The sequence below is a fragment of the Mustela putorius genome, unplaced genomic scaffold, assembly GCF_011764305.1.
Source record: "Mustela putorius furo isolate JIRA1106 unplaced genomic scaffold, ASM1176430v1.1 tig00003845_pilon_pilon_pilon, whole genome shotgun sequence".
In the NCBI taxonomy this organism is placed as follows: Eukaryota; Metazoa; Chordata; class Mammalia; order Carnivora; family Mustelidae; genus Mustela; species Mustela putorius.
This window is the reverse complement of record NW_025421998.1, coordinates 53,342,753-53,358,980: the sequence shown is the minus strand read 5'-3', so window position 1 is coordinate 53,358,980 and position 16,228 is coordinate 53,342,753. Positions and strand designations below refer to the sequence as shown.

Genomic DNA, 16,228 nt, shown 5'->3' with positions numbered 1-16,228 from the left:
GACTATTTTGTAAGCCTCAATAAATATTTGATGAATGATTGAGTAGCTGCCAATTATGAAGAGTACGCCGTGCTAAGTGTCAACTGTATCCGTGTGGGGGAGGGGTACTGGAAAGATAAAACAATTTAAGTTCTTCCACTTAAATTGTTTCGCAATTTGTCAGAGTCAATGAGAAGCACCCAAGAACTATTCTATGGGACAGAATGCTTGGAAGGCGACATTCCTGATGGAATTACCGAAACAGACCAGAGACCAAGAGACCTGGGCTTTAAACCCTCCTAGTCCTTTATCTCCTTTTTCTACCCTTCTCATCCAAACTCCACACCTTCATCTCTGCACTCTCACTTCGCATTTCCAATTGAGCCCAGGAACCTAACCATCTCCTGGACCCTGGGGAGTAACAGGTACAAAGGTCACATCCCTGGGTCACGCCCCTTAATCCTGACTGACACAGTAAACGTGCTATTAACCTGCTTCTTGTTTAGGGATTCCAAATAAGCTTCCACTTGATCCAAACAGATGTTCCTTGAAAACCACAGATCAGACAATCTCTGAAGTTAAATGATAGGATTCCCCCAAAGAGGTAGCACAGAACTTGTGGCTCAAAGACAAGACTGGGTTCTAGCAGGCAGAAACTAGGGCAAGATCCTTGAGATCCTGCAAGGTAAGATGACCAGTGCAGGCTGGGGGTAGAAGAGTGCTCGGAGGGCAACTAGTTGGGGCTCATAGGCTAGAGGCCATCAGTGAAGGCTTCCTAACAAGAAGGAACTTGATACAAATCTATACACTGAAGTTTAATCCTGCTTCCAGACTGTATCGTAGAGAGGGAGTGAGGACACAGCCACACGGAGGGGCTTCTTAGCACAGAACCCAACACAGGCAAGTATTAGGGAAATGAAACTGCTAACTCCTAACGATTATGAAGAAGAAACACTAACTATCACAAGCTGCTTTAATAAAAATAAAATTGGGGCACTGTTAGCCTCCAACTGAAATGTGCATTGCCTTTGAGTCTTATTTTTTCTCTTGACTAGCCTGAATTACTGACGGAGGCACACACATAGCTAGAAGTGTGGCCCACTTTTGAAATATTAAAAACCCTAACGCTTTCAATAATTCATTAACCTCACGTAAGTAGCCAAACTCTTATAGTATAAATTCTAGCTGTAGTTAAAATCCCTGGTATCCATGACCTGTGTTCCTACTCGTTTCTCTATTTTAAGGTCCAAGACCTGGCTCAAAGAATATCCAGAGCTTTCTAAAAACAAATGTTTACATTGTGCCCTATACCATTTCATCTCTCACTCTTGTTATGTAGCTATGTATCCACAACTCATCTCTGTGTCTAAGTGGATTTCAGATCTAAGGACAGTTTCATAAAGAGAACTGAGTAATTCATCTGTATTAATTCTTTATAGTCCCCAGATTCAAAAGATTCCACCTGTAAATACACTGTTGCATTTCATCCTCACAAAACAAAACAGGAGTTACACAAGGCAGCAGCAGCTGTGAAAAGTTTGGCAACTTAGAATCACTCCAAGACCCTGCATTTCACTACTGTGTTACAGAAGAAATTGAAAACTGATACAAAAGTAAGAAAGCAAGCAAACATGCAAGCAAGAAAGCAATAAAGAAAAAGAAACAAATGCCCAAATAAACACCTGCGAACCCTTGCTCACAGCAGTGTTATTCATGATCACGGAAAGATGGCAACCACCCAGATGTCCAAATGTCCATCAACCAATGAAAAGCTTAACAAGCTGTGGTTGATGCAAACACAATGAGCTGGTGTTCAAACACGAGATGAACGTGGCATTTACATGCCACAAGACCAATGAACCTCCAATATACTGGGCCAAGTGAAAGAAGCCAGACACAAACTACCCCAAACTGGATAATTCCATTTATGTGCAGTGTCCAGAGTAAGTAAATGCATAGATACAGGCAAAGATTGGGGGCAGCAAGGACCAGTGGCAGGGTGAGAGTGGGGAAGAATGCGGAAGGATGGCTAGTGGGTGTAGAGGTTCTTGTCAGAGCAATGAACATGTTTAGAGATCAGAGGTGGTGGTTACACAGTATTAAGTCCGTACTAAATGTCACACACTTTCAAAGGATTACTTTCATGGCACGTGAACTGTGAATTTCACCTCATCAAAGAAGTGGGAAGCTGGAGACCATACCCATTTTAGAAGCGAGGTGTCTGGAGAGAGAGTTTACGGAAGAGGAAGCATGCTCGGAGGCAAGCAGATGGGATGGCCTCACACTGTACTTGGGTTCCAGGTTCGAATCACTGAACTAGGATTTAATACAAGTCTTTCTTGTATTGAATGTGTCCACTGCTCACACTTGCCAAGTTAAATGTAAGCCCAGGCTGGAAGCTGATGGAGAATGGAAATATATGATCTATCCATCTTCCACCCAGGTGTGCAGAGAGAAACCTATGAGATTTTGATTCATGGTTCCAGTTCAAACTAAAAAGACTTCGCTTGTCACTGGGCACAGAGCAGCCACCAACTTTCTAGAGCATAGAAACAGGAGGACGACACAGAACTCCTATTTAGAAAACAGTAGTTTCTCCGTCACTTGGGCTTTCTTTATTCTTTATTAAAATGTCCATGATATGTTTCTGAAGACTAGGACACTTCTCAATTGAGAAACAGCTTTCAATGAAAAAGAACAGGGGCATGTTTCATGTCTGGGAGGAACGGCTGGGGAACTCCAAGGAGCAGCCCCAAGGCTGTTCGCTAAATACGTCCTAGCAAGAAGGCAACGGGCACAGCAGTTGAGATGGAATATCTTGGCATAAAACACACTTAGGTTCATCCAGGCTGAAATGACTTGTGTGACCTTGAAAAACGTATTATATCTCTTTAAGTTTCAGATTCTTAACCTGCAGAATGACAACAGTTGTCTCCAGTACAGGTTGTTCTAGGATGTTCTCAGAGAGGTCACATGAAGAACTTGGCCAAAGGAGGTACCTAATGTATGTTAATTTGGGTACTTAACCATGACACTTACTTCCAGCTGAATATAGACTTGCTCAGGCATCTTCTGGCCATAGTTCTCCAAGAGTATGATGGTTTGCTTTAGTGGTTCAAAGAGTTCATCCGTAGTTCTCTGTCGGCTTCTTACTGCCAGAAGATGCCCCATGATATCAACTAAACCATCGTGATCACCCTCACTTAAATCTCTCCGAAGTCCAGCATCTGTATCCTTTATAAATTCTTGGAGCTCATTCAGACTAGTACATACATATATAGATACACACAAACATATACGTACATGAACACACACAAACCCAAAGTAAACACATTAAAACCTTCAGAAGACTTCTGATAGTCAATAATGAATATAAGATTCTTTCTAAACATTACTCTGTCTCTAAGAAAGTGGTAGTTTTAATGTTCTTAAAATTTATGTCTCAGCTTCAGAAAGCAGTCAGGTGTTAAGAGTTGTAATTCCAAATCCCAAAAGCAGAGAAGGTTACCTGTCTACGACAAATCTCAAAAGATGCTCCTGAAACATCCAGCTCCATTTCTTAATAATGTTCAGCAAGCTCACTTTGAAAGGCTTCATGTCCACCTTGAACCAACTATCAAACACTCTGAAGTCATCAAACTTGCTCATCTGAACATACAAGGCTTCGTAAATGTCAATCTATAATTAGGAAAAAAAAAAAAGTCCTTGGACAGTTCAGTCAGACAGGAGAAACTACAGGGAACACTGAGGGTTCTCCTTGCCTGTTCTTTGAACTGTTCCAGACTCGGTGGTTGTTCAAGGACTTCTTCAAGTGTGTGAGTGTCCATTTCCTCAGATGACCCCCCCTGGCCATACAGGAGAAAATGCTTCATAAACTCAGCTCGGTCATCAACCCAGAGGTAAGCGTACGTGTCCAGGGTGTTTCTGAAGTCCAAGACTTTGCTGATGACATCTGCCACTCTCTTCATGATCTCCTGCCTGACCTCTACCAGGCCCAACATATTCTCCATGTCATTCTAAATGAAAGGAAAATCAAACATTCATTAGAACGCACCTCGCTTTGTCAATCACAAGCAAGGTAACATCACTGAAGGCCATCTGTCAAAGGGAGAGTACTTGGTGAACTCATAAACTGTGTTGTTGGTTTTTTCCCACTTCTCCTTTCCATGTGCTCCCCATTATCTCCAGTTATGTTTCAATCAAAGGTCACAAGCTTTTTCAGGGACAATACCTGATAAGTTGCTATTTCCAGATGTGCAGCCACTCGCTCCATCTGGGCAGACATCCTACAACTGCTGCCCAGCATTTCTTCTACGAGATCGTAGAAGCCATCCCCTGCCTCTCTTTCTAGAGAAGGTTTGAAGAGAATCTCAGGGGGCATTAAGATCATCTGCACTTGAAAAAATGGCACAGCTTTCAGTTGTTTCTCCGTATTCATCAGAAAGAAGTCTAAGTCATGCATGATGGCTTGAAAAAAGGCTTCTACCACCATGTCATCGATGAACTCCACATAAATCTTCCAGGTATCCAGAGAAGGATTGGCTTTGAAGAGCTTCCTATTTTCCTAAAACATAAATAGTAACAGAGGGGTATCAACTATAGTGGTTACAAAAATGAGAGCTTTCCACTGAAATGTTTTGTTAAAGAAGAGACTGCATTTCTGTGCATGAGACAGGAACATTTAAATGCCAGGTCACAGAGCCGGAAGCTGAACAGTAACTATCTCAGCAGGATTTTGTAACACCTAGATCAACTATAACATACATTCAAAAGTCATCCTTTAAAGGAAAAATCATAATGAAAAATGCTGTCTTCAAGTATGTACTAGAGGTAGAGGGTTTTGGGGGTTTTTTTTTAATGCATTCTCTATGTTCTGGATGTAGGCTCCAGCTCTTGCTCTATCTGAACTCTGTGTGGGCCTGGGCTTTGTCTTCCATGGCCTTATGTGTAAATGAGGTTTCCCAAAATGGTCTTTCAGAGAACACTGTTCTGGAATATCCAAAATCACATAGTCTGCAAAGTGCTATGTAGTCTAGGCCTTTCTGGGAGATTCACTGTGCTACTATTGAAAGCTTAACTTGGTTGAACCAAAACAAACAACCAAATGACAAACACTTTGTGCAAACCACCTATAAGCAGCCTGTAGAATAGTAACTCAGCTTGAGAAAAACCAGCCTGGTGAAGGCAAAGCTCCCTTTGTGCTTCAACAGTATTAAGTTCTTCTACCTTGACATCTCCCAAGAGTATGGGTAATGAATAGGTCGATAGGGCATGACAAGGTCAGACATGAATACTGTTTAGGACTGCTGGAGGCCGAGTATATGGTGTAGCAGGACTAGGGACACAGATTTGAAAAGGTCAGGTGGGCAGCAAGGGTAGATTCCAGAGATACCTTTTTAGTGGTAAAGGTTACGTAGTCCCTCCAGTCTGGGGGGCAGATGCCCAAGGCAGAAACGAGATCACAGAGCAAAGGAGACACTTGAATGAGGGCTGATGATAAGATAGATGATACTCTGCCTTTTCTTTGATCATTTGCTACTATGGATGTATGATCCACGATTCAAAAGATATGTGTTACAGGCAAGAACCACAACTACAGAGGTGATAAAATGGGACCTAGATTGGAAAGTTCTTAGAGGGATATCTTGCCCTCAACAAATTTAAGGACCGCTCCCTTCAAGGATGCTGTCTGGCCTATCTAGCTGGAACCATTCACATCTGTATATATCTGTAGTATATGTGGCCCACATCCCTGGAGCATGTTGTACAGTAGATATCCTAGTCATCTGTACAGAACAGACCTGGATCCTTTGTAGTCACTAGAAAGGAGAAGTATAGATCTTACACCTAGGAAAAAAAATCCTTAAAGACCATTCGAATGAAAAGTTTATTCATTTGAAAGGTATAAAAATATGGGGCGCCTAGGTGGCTCAGTGGGTTAGGCCGCGGCCTTCGGCTCAGGTCATGATCTCAGGGTCTTGGGATCGAGTCCCACATCGGGCTCTCTGCTCGGCAGGGAGCCTGCCTCTCCCTCTCTCCCTCTCTGCCTGCCGCTCTGCCTGCCACTCTGCCTACTTGTGATCTCTATGTCAAATAAATAAATAAAATCTTAAAAAAAAAAAAAAAAAGAAAGGTATAAAAATAAAGACCTAAAACACACCAAGTGTCACACTGCTAGGAAGTTAGCACCCAAGCTAGGACTACAAATAGGACCTTTTGACCACCCCCCCGCCCAGGGTAGGGCTCTTCTAAACATATCACAGTATAGTACCTGTGACTGCCTCACTGTTTATACTTTTTTTTTTAAGATTTTATTTATTTGACAGAGAGATCACATGTAGGCAGAGAGGCAGGCAGAGAGAGAGGAGGAAGCAGGCTTCCTGCTGAGCAGAGAGCCCGATGTGGGGTTTGATCCCAGGACCGTGGGACCATGACCTGAGCCGAAGGCAGAGGCTTTAACTCATGAGCTGCCCAGGCACCCTGTTTATACTTTTCCATCCCAAGATATCCAGTTTATATACTGCAGTGCCATTTATAGTGATTGTTTTATTTTCAACAATTTAATATAAAGAGGAAAAGGGAAGAAGAGCTTTGGGTAACTTAGGCATGGCTCAGGTCCCTTCCAAACCTAATCTTTCAGGGTTCCATTCTTCTCTCTTCATCTTAGACTCTGCCTGCAAACTATTCCTTGGAATCCCCTCAGCCACACAGGGTGCAGCCTTAAAAGACAGAAATGACCTACGCTCTGCAGTATTTCCACAGCTTTCCCCCAAATAACATTCCTCAGAGGACGTCTGAGAGCCAGGCTCAAAATCATGGACTGATCCCAGGGACAGGAGGAAATCACAAAGATACAACTTCTAGAAACAATCATTCCAACCCTATTTTGAAGTTGACTTCTCTCAAGCTGGAACCTCTCCTCTGTTCTCATACTGAGAACAAGGACTCCAGAGGTGCTTAGTTTCTGGCTTGAGGAAAAAAGAATTGAGTCCATTTATTAGCAGAAAAACTCCAACCTTATTCTCTGAGGGGACCAAATTCTTAGAATAATCTTCAAAGCCTCCTTTTATGAAGCTCTACATCCAGCCTGTTAGGAGATTCTATTTGTTATACTCAACTTAAAATATATCCAGAATCCGACCATTCCTAATCACCTCCATCCTCACGACCCCAGTCCAGACACCAGGGATCTGTCACCTAGGTTACAGCCAGATGCCACGCCTCTGTCACCTAGGTTACAGCCATGGTAACCCCCCCCCCAGACCCCCACATCCCCTGTGTCCCCTGTGCTTGAGTTTCAACATGACAGCTGGACTCTCTTCCAAATCAAAGTTAGATCATGTTTACTCTCTTCTCTTCCAAGTCCTACAACGAGCTCCCCAAGGAGCCTGGAGTAAAAGCCAAAGTCTGTACAAAGGCCTGTGAGGACTTCCCTGAAGTGCCGGGCCACTCCACCCCTCTTCATGGCCCATGAGCGTCTGAGCATCTGACTTGAGCTCCTTGTCCCCTGCACCCCCCTACACCCCTGAGCAGGGGCCGCATTCGCCTTCAGGCTTCGCACCAAACACCCGGCACCTCCCTCCCTGATGACCACTTCCTCTGTCTGGAACACTCCTTTCCCACCCGCCCACTGTGTTGACTCTGTAACTTGGCTCTCATCTTACCTTCTCCTTTAGGCTCATCCTGATCATCCTGTTTAAACCCCCACCCCCCAACCCCAAGCCCAGCGTCAGAAACTCCTGCACCCTGCTCTCGTTTCCTCTTTGTTCCGCAGCACTCAACCAGTTCTACCACCTCTGCCTCACATCCACGGTTTCTGACATCTCTCTCCTCCCTAGGATGGGAGCACCACAGAAGCAAGGGTCCCTATTCTTTCCACTCAAGTATCTCAAGAAGCTAAATTGGTACTGGGCCCATAAGAGGCTCGCTTGAAGTATTTCTTGAGGAAGTGAAGGATACTGGAACATTAAACTACATAATTGGTTATAGTCTATTTCAGCATAAAAACTGTAAGTCTATTGCTCATTCTCTTACTGAAAGTTAGCCTAGAGAAAAGTGTGTTTACATTACACATAAGGAAATTCAGGCGTGGTTTCTGGAAGACACAAGACTAAAAACCCTGGTTTTTGACCTCCACCATGGGCAAACCCCTGACTATGGTGCTTTGTGATGGTGGGGTGGGTAGGGGTGGGTAGGGGTGTGGGGGTATGGGAGTGTGGGGTAGAGGTCAGGGGTGTTGGTGCTCTGCCCAAAGGAGAGTGTCATGGTTAAGGACTGCATTGATCTACAGAAATAATCCATATAATAAACACACTCAGAAAGAAATACAAACTGTTCTTTTGTTCCCCATCCTTTTTCCCTTAGGAAGAATCAAAAATGAACTTCCCCACATCACCTTAATCGGAGCTGCCCCCCTGTGAGCACCACATTCCTGTCCTTGGACCCCCTCCCTCCTGTTACTACAGATGAACTCTCCAAGTTCCTATCTACAGCCAACTTCCACACGTATATATGAAATCCCTTTCCTTCCAGGACTTTCCTCCAACAATTATTTCCCCTCTACTAGATCATTCCGGTCAACATACCATCACTCGGAAAGACCAACCGGCATTAAAAATAAAATCCTCCCCCTCCCCGACATGCCCCAGGCACCGCGGAGTTTTCAGTTTCCGCCAGCTCGGAGCTCCTCAGGAGCTGAGTAGCTTTTGGATCCCATTGCTCCCCTTCTCGTCAGCCACTCCATTCTGGCTTCCACTGTACCAGGTTAGCTCTGTCACAGTCACCGACAGCGTCCGTGGTGCAATATCTGACTGCCAACCTTGGCCCTCATTTTCAGGTCCTGGATCAGGACGGGACAAAGTCAAATGCTTCCTCCTCCTTGGAATGTCTTCTTGGCTTCTTGCTTTCCAGGACAGCATCTCTCTGAATTTTCCTTCTGCTTCACTGGCCTCCTTATCAGCATCCTGTGCTGGACCCTCCCATTCTCCCTGGCTTCAGAGAGGACTTCAAGGTCAGTCCTTGGATCTCTAATTAATCCCTACATGAATTCATCAAGGTCCATGGCTTCACATATGACATACATACTCCTGACTCTCAAGTTTAGGTTCCTGACCTGGATTTCTACCCCAGACTCCAGCCTCGGCTGCAGTGCCAGCCTACCCGAAATCTTCCCTTGGGCGTGTATCTCTAAGCAACATGGCCTCCCCACCCAAAGCCTCTCTTTTCCATACAAAATCCACCTAGCACAGCTCTCCCCATATCAGTAAAGGCAAACTCCAATTTTCCAGTTGCTCAGACCAAAAAACTGGAACTCATCATTGACCTCCCTCTCTCTCCTGATTCATCACAGCAAATCCTGTTTGCTCGACCAGAATATTTGCCTTCAGAATATATCCAGCATGACGCCGTCTATCCCCACTGTCTGACCCAAGCCATTATCACCTAAATTATTAAAACTATGTCTCTGGACCTCCTACCACCTCCTTGCCCACCTCTGATTTATACTCAGTAGGGCTGGCCTTTGAGCAGAGAGTGTCTGGCTGCCACTTCACCTCATGGTAAAAACCCAAGTTCACAGAATGTCAATCCCACATATGTGTCCTCAGTCCCTTCCAAGCTTCCTCAAATACTACAATTCCCCTTGCAAATTCTGCTTCTGGAAGGTAGGCTCTCTAACAGATACCAACGGTATCTGTTATCTCTTTTATCTCTGTTATCGCTTTCCTCAAACTTCTGTACTTTTTGCTGCCTAGAGCATCCTTCTCCTGATATCCATGTGGTTCATTCTCTTTCCCTTCCAGTACTCTGCAGAACTGCTACCTTAGGATGGAAATGTTTCAAACCATCTCGTATAAAATACACCTGTACCAATGATTCCCTATCATACCTACTGTATTTTCCACTGTTTCTCCTATTCAGTGTATGTTATTTTCTCTACCTTTTCCAACTAGAATGTAAGATTCAAGAAATAAGGGACTTTTTGTTTGGTTCCATTTTCATTTTCTATCTTGTTTCCTTTGTTTTATTTTGTCTCCTCTACAATTGAGAACTCTGGAATAGTGCTTGTTGCTGTTTTAAAAACTCAAATATTTGTTAAAAGGAGAGTGATTCCTGTGCACCCTCAGGAGAAGGTTGGGAGGGTTGCAGGAGGGGATGCAGACAAGTCAGCTGGACTTACAGGCATTCCACAAACCCTGTGAGCTATGAACAGCATGCAGGAGAGCACAGAGCTAGGAAAAAGACAAGGATCCCATCTCTAGGATCTAATCTCTTCCCTCAGGAATGAAAACAAGAAGGGCTGCAGAAGTTAGAGGCAAGTCATGCAAATTCCTCCATTTTAAAATGCTGAATAAAACCATACACAAAGCTCTCTCAGGCCCAATAAAAGAATCCTACATCATTAGCTTGGGTATGCCTGCTCTTTTCTCAACTAATTGAAAAGACCCTCTGTCAATTTCCAAACCTTAAAAGCCATTACCTCCACCAAGTTATGTATCCTGCAGCCATCTTCTTGAATTTGCTTGTATTTTTTAGCAAACAGATGGCCCTTGTCCTCCAAAGTCAAGGCAGCCTCCCTTCTGGGCTCCCTCCTGGGAAGGAGCGTACACTCGGCCCAAGCCTTCATGGTCTGCTGGATCACCTTCACGTTGCTTTGCGTGCGCTCCACTCTGCGCGCCAACTCCAACGTGGCTGCCTTCACGCTCTCGATGTAGGCCCAGCAGTCACACTGCCAGGTCAGCGATGTCGCGGCGGCCTGCAGCTGCTCCTCCACGGCCCTCAGCTCACCCTCCACCAAAGGGTATTCCACTTCCAGGAGAGTCTGCTTCAGCGTGTTATATCCTTGCACAAGAAGTTCCAGATTCCCAATGTACTGAATGGAAGGAAATCCCAAAACAGAAAGTGCCAAACGCGTTAAAGTTATCTGTCTTAGAGGTACTGAAGCATTATAGGTCCATGTGTTCCTAATTATGAATCAAAATACTTCTTTTTCAAAAATGCCCTCATACCTACAAAGACTCACCTTCATTTTTTTTTTTTAAAGATTTTATTTATTTATTTGACAGAGAGAGATCGATCCCAGGACCCTGAAACCATGACCTGAGTCGAAGGCAGAGGCTTTGCCCACTGAGCCACGCAGGAGCCCCAAACACTCACTTTTAAAATAGTGTTTCTCTTTTTGAAGATGGCAAATGCTGAATCTGGTATGTCGGATTTCTTCAACATCAAAAGGTATCTCACCTCTCTCAAAACAGCCATGAGCTATTAAAAGAAAATCAAGGATTATTTGTATTTTAAGAATGATATTCTCTTTTAACACATGTCAAACCCAAACACTTAAAATTTCAGTCAACGATTGCAATATTTCCAAATTGTCAAGGTGAAGAGACTGTTTCTTCATATGGCTTTTAAAAGGAGTCATCATACATTCTTAGAAGTATGAATAACAATGTTACTTACGGCTATGGCCTACCCTCAGAGAAAGAATTCAGGCAAAAGACAGAGACACATGCACACTGAGCTGTGAGATGGAAGGGTGTACATGGACCTCAATCCTTTCCCAGGACTGTTCTTTCTGTCACAATGTTTGTTTTGAAAAGATAAATTTGTTCCAATACAACTAATAGACTAGCAATGTGGGCATACCATAAATTTTGTCTGTACTAATCTGCACTTTCATTAGCAAGAAACACTAGGTAAATGCCATAAACTGTACCCAACTCCACTGAAAGGCTTAGAAATAAGCAAAATGCTCACATGCCAGCAGCCACCACGACCATAGTTCCCTCAAGTACAACGAGCCACATGCATTCACGTCGAGGGGTACAGCTTCCTGCCTGGTATCAGATAACCCTCCTCCTGGCACTTCACACTAACGCATAGTCATCACCTGTCCAACGCCCACTTCCATGAGGAAACTTCTAGTCTGTGTCAGGGCAAAGTGTCATATTTACTGCAGTGTTTATGTATTATTTAGCCATTTGAATGAAATGTGTAAAATGCTGTTTTTCCTAGGTTCCTATTTTCCTAATACACCGCTGACAGCTTTTAAGTATGAGAGCCCAAACCCTTGTTTTCCCCCTAAGTGCTGTACTTTTTATGGTGAATTCTTTCACAGCACAGTGAATTTTAGGAACGCATGTCCTGTTGTAGCAGAAGGGACTATATCTCTAAATCACAGGTTCTGAGGAAAAGACTGTGTAACATGTTTAGAAGGTAAACCAGTTCACCTCCTTAGGCTGTCACACCACTGGTGAGCTGGTACCATACTTTTGCTGCTGTTAGAATTCCTTCAGGAACAATCACAGGAATTAGCCCCAAAGCATCTTAGGAATCTAGTTTCCTTAAGTTGGTTCCATGAAATCAGAGGTGGGAGGAAACGAAGTTCTCTCGGTCATATATTCATAAACGTGGGCTAAGGTTTGTAAATATAATTAAATGATGCTATTCTTGGTACTATTTTAGGACAAATACATGAGAATTTGGGGGCAGATTATGACAAACAGATCCAGGAAGCTAACTTTCTCACTTCCTACCTAGACATACGTTCGAACTGACATGAGAGGGCAATTGCTAAAAAACAGCATATAATCTTCACTATCAAAAAATTAGCCAAATGTTTACTAATTTTTTTGTAATGGCAACTTACAAATAGATACTTTCATATGTTTGCTCTTTCCTATAAAGCATATTCTTTGAGGTCAATAGAGAAGAAAGTTTATTTTATGCTCCCTACCAAACTCTCAGAGCCGGAGACAGGTTAAAATATCCACATACCCGCATGGATATCATTTATCAGATACATGCACATATAGTACATTATCTATAAATACACACACAGGCACATATATAATTGCTATTAAAGCTCCTCCACTTTCATTATTACATAACATGTAATGACATTTTAAGAAAATAAACTTGTTCAGAGAATCTATGAAATTCCTCTGTTAGGTGGTTTATCATAGGATAAAAAAGGTATCTTCAATAAAGGTAATTTTCATTCTAGATATATTTAACTGTTCCTATTATTTGGGGGCATTTATATGTTGTTTTATGTTTTTCAGAAAACTGTTTTATAAAAATTACCAATCTAATGAACATGCTACAGTTTACTGCCCCTCTGAAGATTATTCTCATTCCATACATTTTGTGGACTCCCCAAATCTCACATGATAAAATTTTAATTAACAAAAACCACTGGTATATATGCTACAAATATAATTCAAGCCAGGAAACTCTTATAAAAGATTAATGATTACATTCAAGTGAGCTAATGTTTATTAAGTATTACCGAGTGCCCAACACTATGCTAGAAACACAGAACACAAAGATAAGATAAAACGCACCCTACTCTCAGCTCATTATCTAGTAAAGGTAGAAGTGGTAAATAATTACAAGGCAAAAGAAAAAAAAAGTAATTGGCATAGCATTTGGAAAACAAATCTTTCAAACAAAGGGCTATTAGAAGTTGTTTTCAGTTATAATCCTCATAGGACTGACATTCTCCCAAAATTAAATATAAATGACTGTAAATAAGGAATATACTTGTAATTAAAATAGCATCTTTAAAACAATTTAAAAACATCACACCCCTACCTTTGGGTCAAAGTTGACACTGAGAAGCCCATTTATAGCACTAAATTTAATCAAGGGTTGATTCAAATTGAATTCGCAGATTTCATCCACATTACTTTTCCATTCATTATAGATACGATTTTCAAATTGGTCTAGCAGAGCAGTCATTTCAATGTACTTCTGATAAACTAGGGCATCATCAGCACTTTCCAAGAATCTGTAGGAATAGAATTTTTCTACTTTCCTACATATTAGATTTCAGCTTAACTACTTTACAAGGAAATATACACTAGAACGTATAATAAAATGCTCTATAAAAAACAGAAATAGAAACAAGAAAAGCCCAAATAATGCTTATGAATGGTCTTTGTCTTAAAAGACAGAGTTATGAAATGAATGGAACTACCAGAGATGGTAACTTTCTGCTACTGATGGTGAGTTACAATTCCTACAGAAACAAATCTGGAAAATAAAAGGAGAGCTAGTTACTGAAGAAAAGGAACCAAAAACTACCAACATACTGTAGGTGCCAAGGAAAAGTGAGAAGAAAACATCTAAGGACCTGTGACAGGGAAACATGGAGGTTTTAAGAGTTCCAGTGCATGAATTCTAAAACCACGGGGATGAAACCTTCTCAATGAATCCAGCCTAGGAAAAGCGTTAAGTAGGGCAATGACTCCTCAAATGTTGAAATGAACAGTTCACTGCCCTTTATAATAACTGCCTGTCTCATGAGGATAATTTTGTCATGAAATAGGCCTAATAACTTACAAATACCGGAGAGATGCAAAGTTGGACCAAAATGTCTGAAGTCGTTCGAAGACCTCTTTAGCCCATTTGATGTTGCCTGCGGTAAATGGCATATTCCTGTGAAGAACTACATTTCCATGTTCGATCTGAAAAATCATATTTTGGTGAAGAGGAAGGAAGGGAATGTTTCATCAGAGTGCATTCCGAAAGCAGCTGTTCAGTTTGGCAGTTTCACAGTACAAAGACGTAAAATGTATGCATTATGTAACCTGATTAGTAGAGTTAGGGTACCATTCAATAAAGTTCTAGCCGATGGCTATTACCCACAAAAATGACGCTGGGATGTGCTCAGCGTCAACCCCTGCTTACCTGTTTCACGTGTTCATTATATAATTGCTTGCACATATCCAACTCTGCATTCAACATGTGCAGTAGCGTGCTGTAATGTGGGCTGAAAATTTCCATGACAACTGGTTTCTCTAGAAAATTCCCAAATATGGTCAAAAGCTGTAAAAATCAAAGTTAAAAGGTTAAGGACCATGGATTTTTACGTGCCTAGAATTTAAACAAAAATCTAGAACCCTGCAGGAATCCTGAAATCCAAATCTAAGACACGTTTCCAATAAGACAAATACTAAATGTAATTTCCCTTCCTCAGCAGAAAATAAGAGGAGTCAGAAATTAACTACTATCTGTCAGCAATCCCTGCTCACAGATACCACCACTTCCTCCTGCCCAGTGCCAGGGAAAGTTTGAGAAGATGGTCTGCAGATAGAAAATCAGAAGTATAAACAATGTATTTTGGATCACTGAAAAAAATAAAATAAAATCCAAGTAAATTTTTTAAAAATATGCAGAACATTAAAAGAAAAAGAAAATCAGAAGCAAAATGTACATCTTCTTTCTTTGTTCTGCCCTCCTACACAGGTGCTCTTTTTTTTTTTTTTTAAAGATTTTATTTGTTTATTTGACAGACAGAGATTACAAGTAGACAGAGTGGCAGGCAGAGAAAGAGAGAGGGAAGCAGGCTCCCCGCCGAGCAGAGAGCCCGATGCGGGACTCGATCCCAGGACCCTGGGATCATAACCTGAGCCGAAGGCAGCGGCTTAACCCACTGAGCCACCCAGGCGCCCCACAGGTGCTCTTTCAACGTAGAACATCCACGTCAAGGACCTTCAAGTCACACCATTAATAATTACATCGAATGGGGGTGCCTGGGTGGCTCAGGTGATGATCCCAGGGCCCTGGGATCGAGCCCCGCATCAGGCTTCCTGCTCAGGAGGAAGCCTGCATCTCCCTCTCCCACCCCATCCCCCACTTGTGTTCCCTCTCTTGCTGTCTCTCTCTGTCAAATAAATAAATAAAATTGTTAAAAAAATTTTGATTTAAAAAAAAATGGATCAGTTACTAGGATTGTCCTGTCCCTGGCAGCCCACATCCCATGCCACACCAACTAGCCACCCCAAAACCATGGCCTGGGGCAGTAGCGGTGACCTGTTGCAAGAACAACCACTTCACGGGCAGACAGCTCCTTTGACAGGAATGTCCTACCTTAAACTAATGCTTTGAACTAATCACATTCTCTCCTCCCCAGGAAGAGAACCAGGGCATGGCAGGCTGAACCTAAGATAGCAAGTTAGGAGTGAGCAACAACTATTAGCAAGCAGAGGAAGCCAATGAGTAGGGAGACGGGTATTGGGGTTGTGGGGGTAGGGGGGTGCGACACACTACCAGCAAGCAGGAAAGTAAAAGTCCTGAAGCTCTCCTCACTCAGTCCATGCCCCGCCCCACACCCAGATCCAAACTCACCTTCACCACTAGCTTCCTCAAAGCTCAGCTACCTGTGGAGCCCAACCTTGGATTTCCATTAGCCTCCTGCCTTATTCTCTGCCCCATGTGGCTCCTTCTGTGTGCCAGTGTGAGACAA

General features: G+C 42.6%; 1 protein-coding gene across 1 annotated transcript in view; it reads right to left on the bottom strand.

Moving 5' to 3' along the window:
* The window catches only part of DNAH11 (dynein axonemal heavy chain 11), a 321,410-nt gene that overhangs the window by 252,700 nt on the left and 52,482 nt on the right, over window positions 1–16,228 (bottom strand). The window contains exons 10-18 of the mRNA XM_013051673.2: window positions 14,671–14,808; window positions 14,323–14,447; window positions 13,573–13,768; window positions 11,134–11,238; window positions 10,457–10,849; window positions 4,211–4,543; window positions 3,741–3,995; window positions 3,488–3,657; window positions 3,019–3,241 (exon numbers count right to left, since the gene is read on the bottom strand). Of these exons, the coding sequence (XP_012907127.1) occupies window positions 3,019–3,241; window positions 3,488–3,657; window positions 3,741–3,995; window positions 4,211–4,543; window positions 10,457–10,849; window positions 11,134–11,238; window positions 13,573–13,768; window positions 14,323–14,447; window positions 14,671–14,808 (1,938 nt within the window). The remainder of the gene's footprint in view (window positions 1–3,018; window positions 3,242–3,487; window positions 3,658–3,740; window positions 3,996–4,210; window positions 4,544–10,456; window positions 10,850–11,133; window positions 11,239–13,572; window positions 13,769–14,322; window positions 14,448–14,670; window positions 14,809–16,228) is intronic.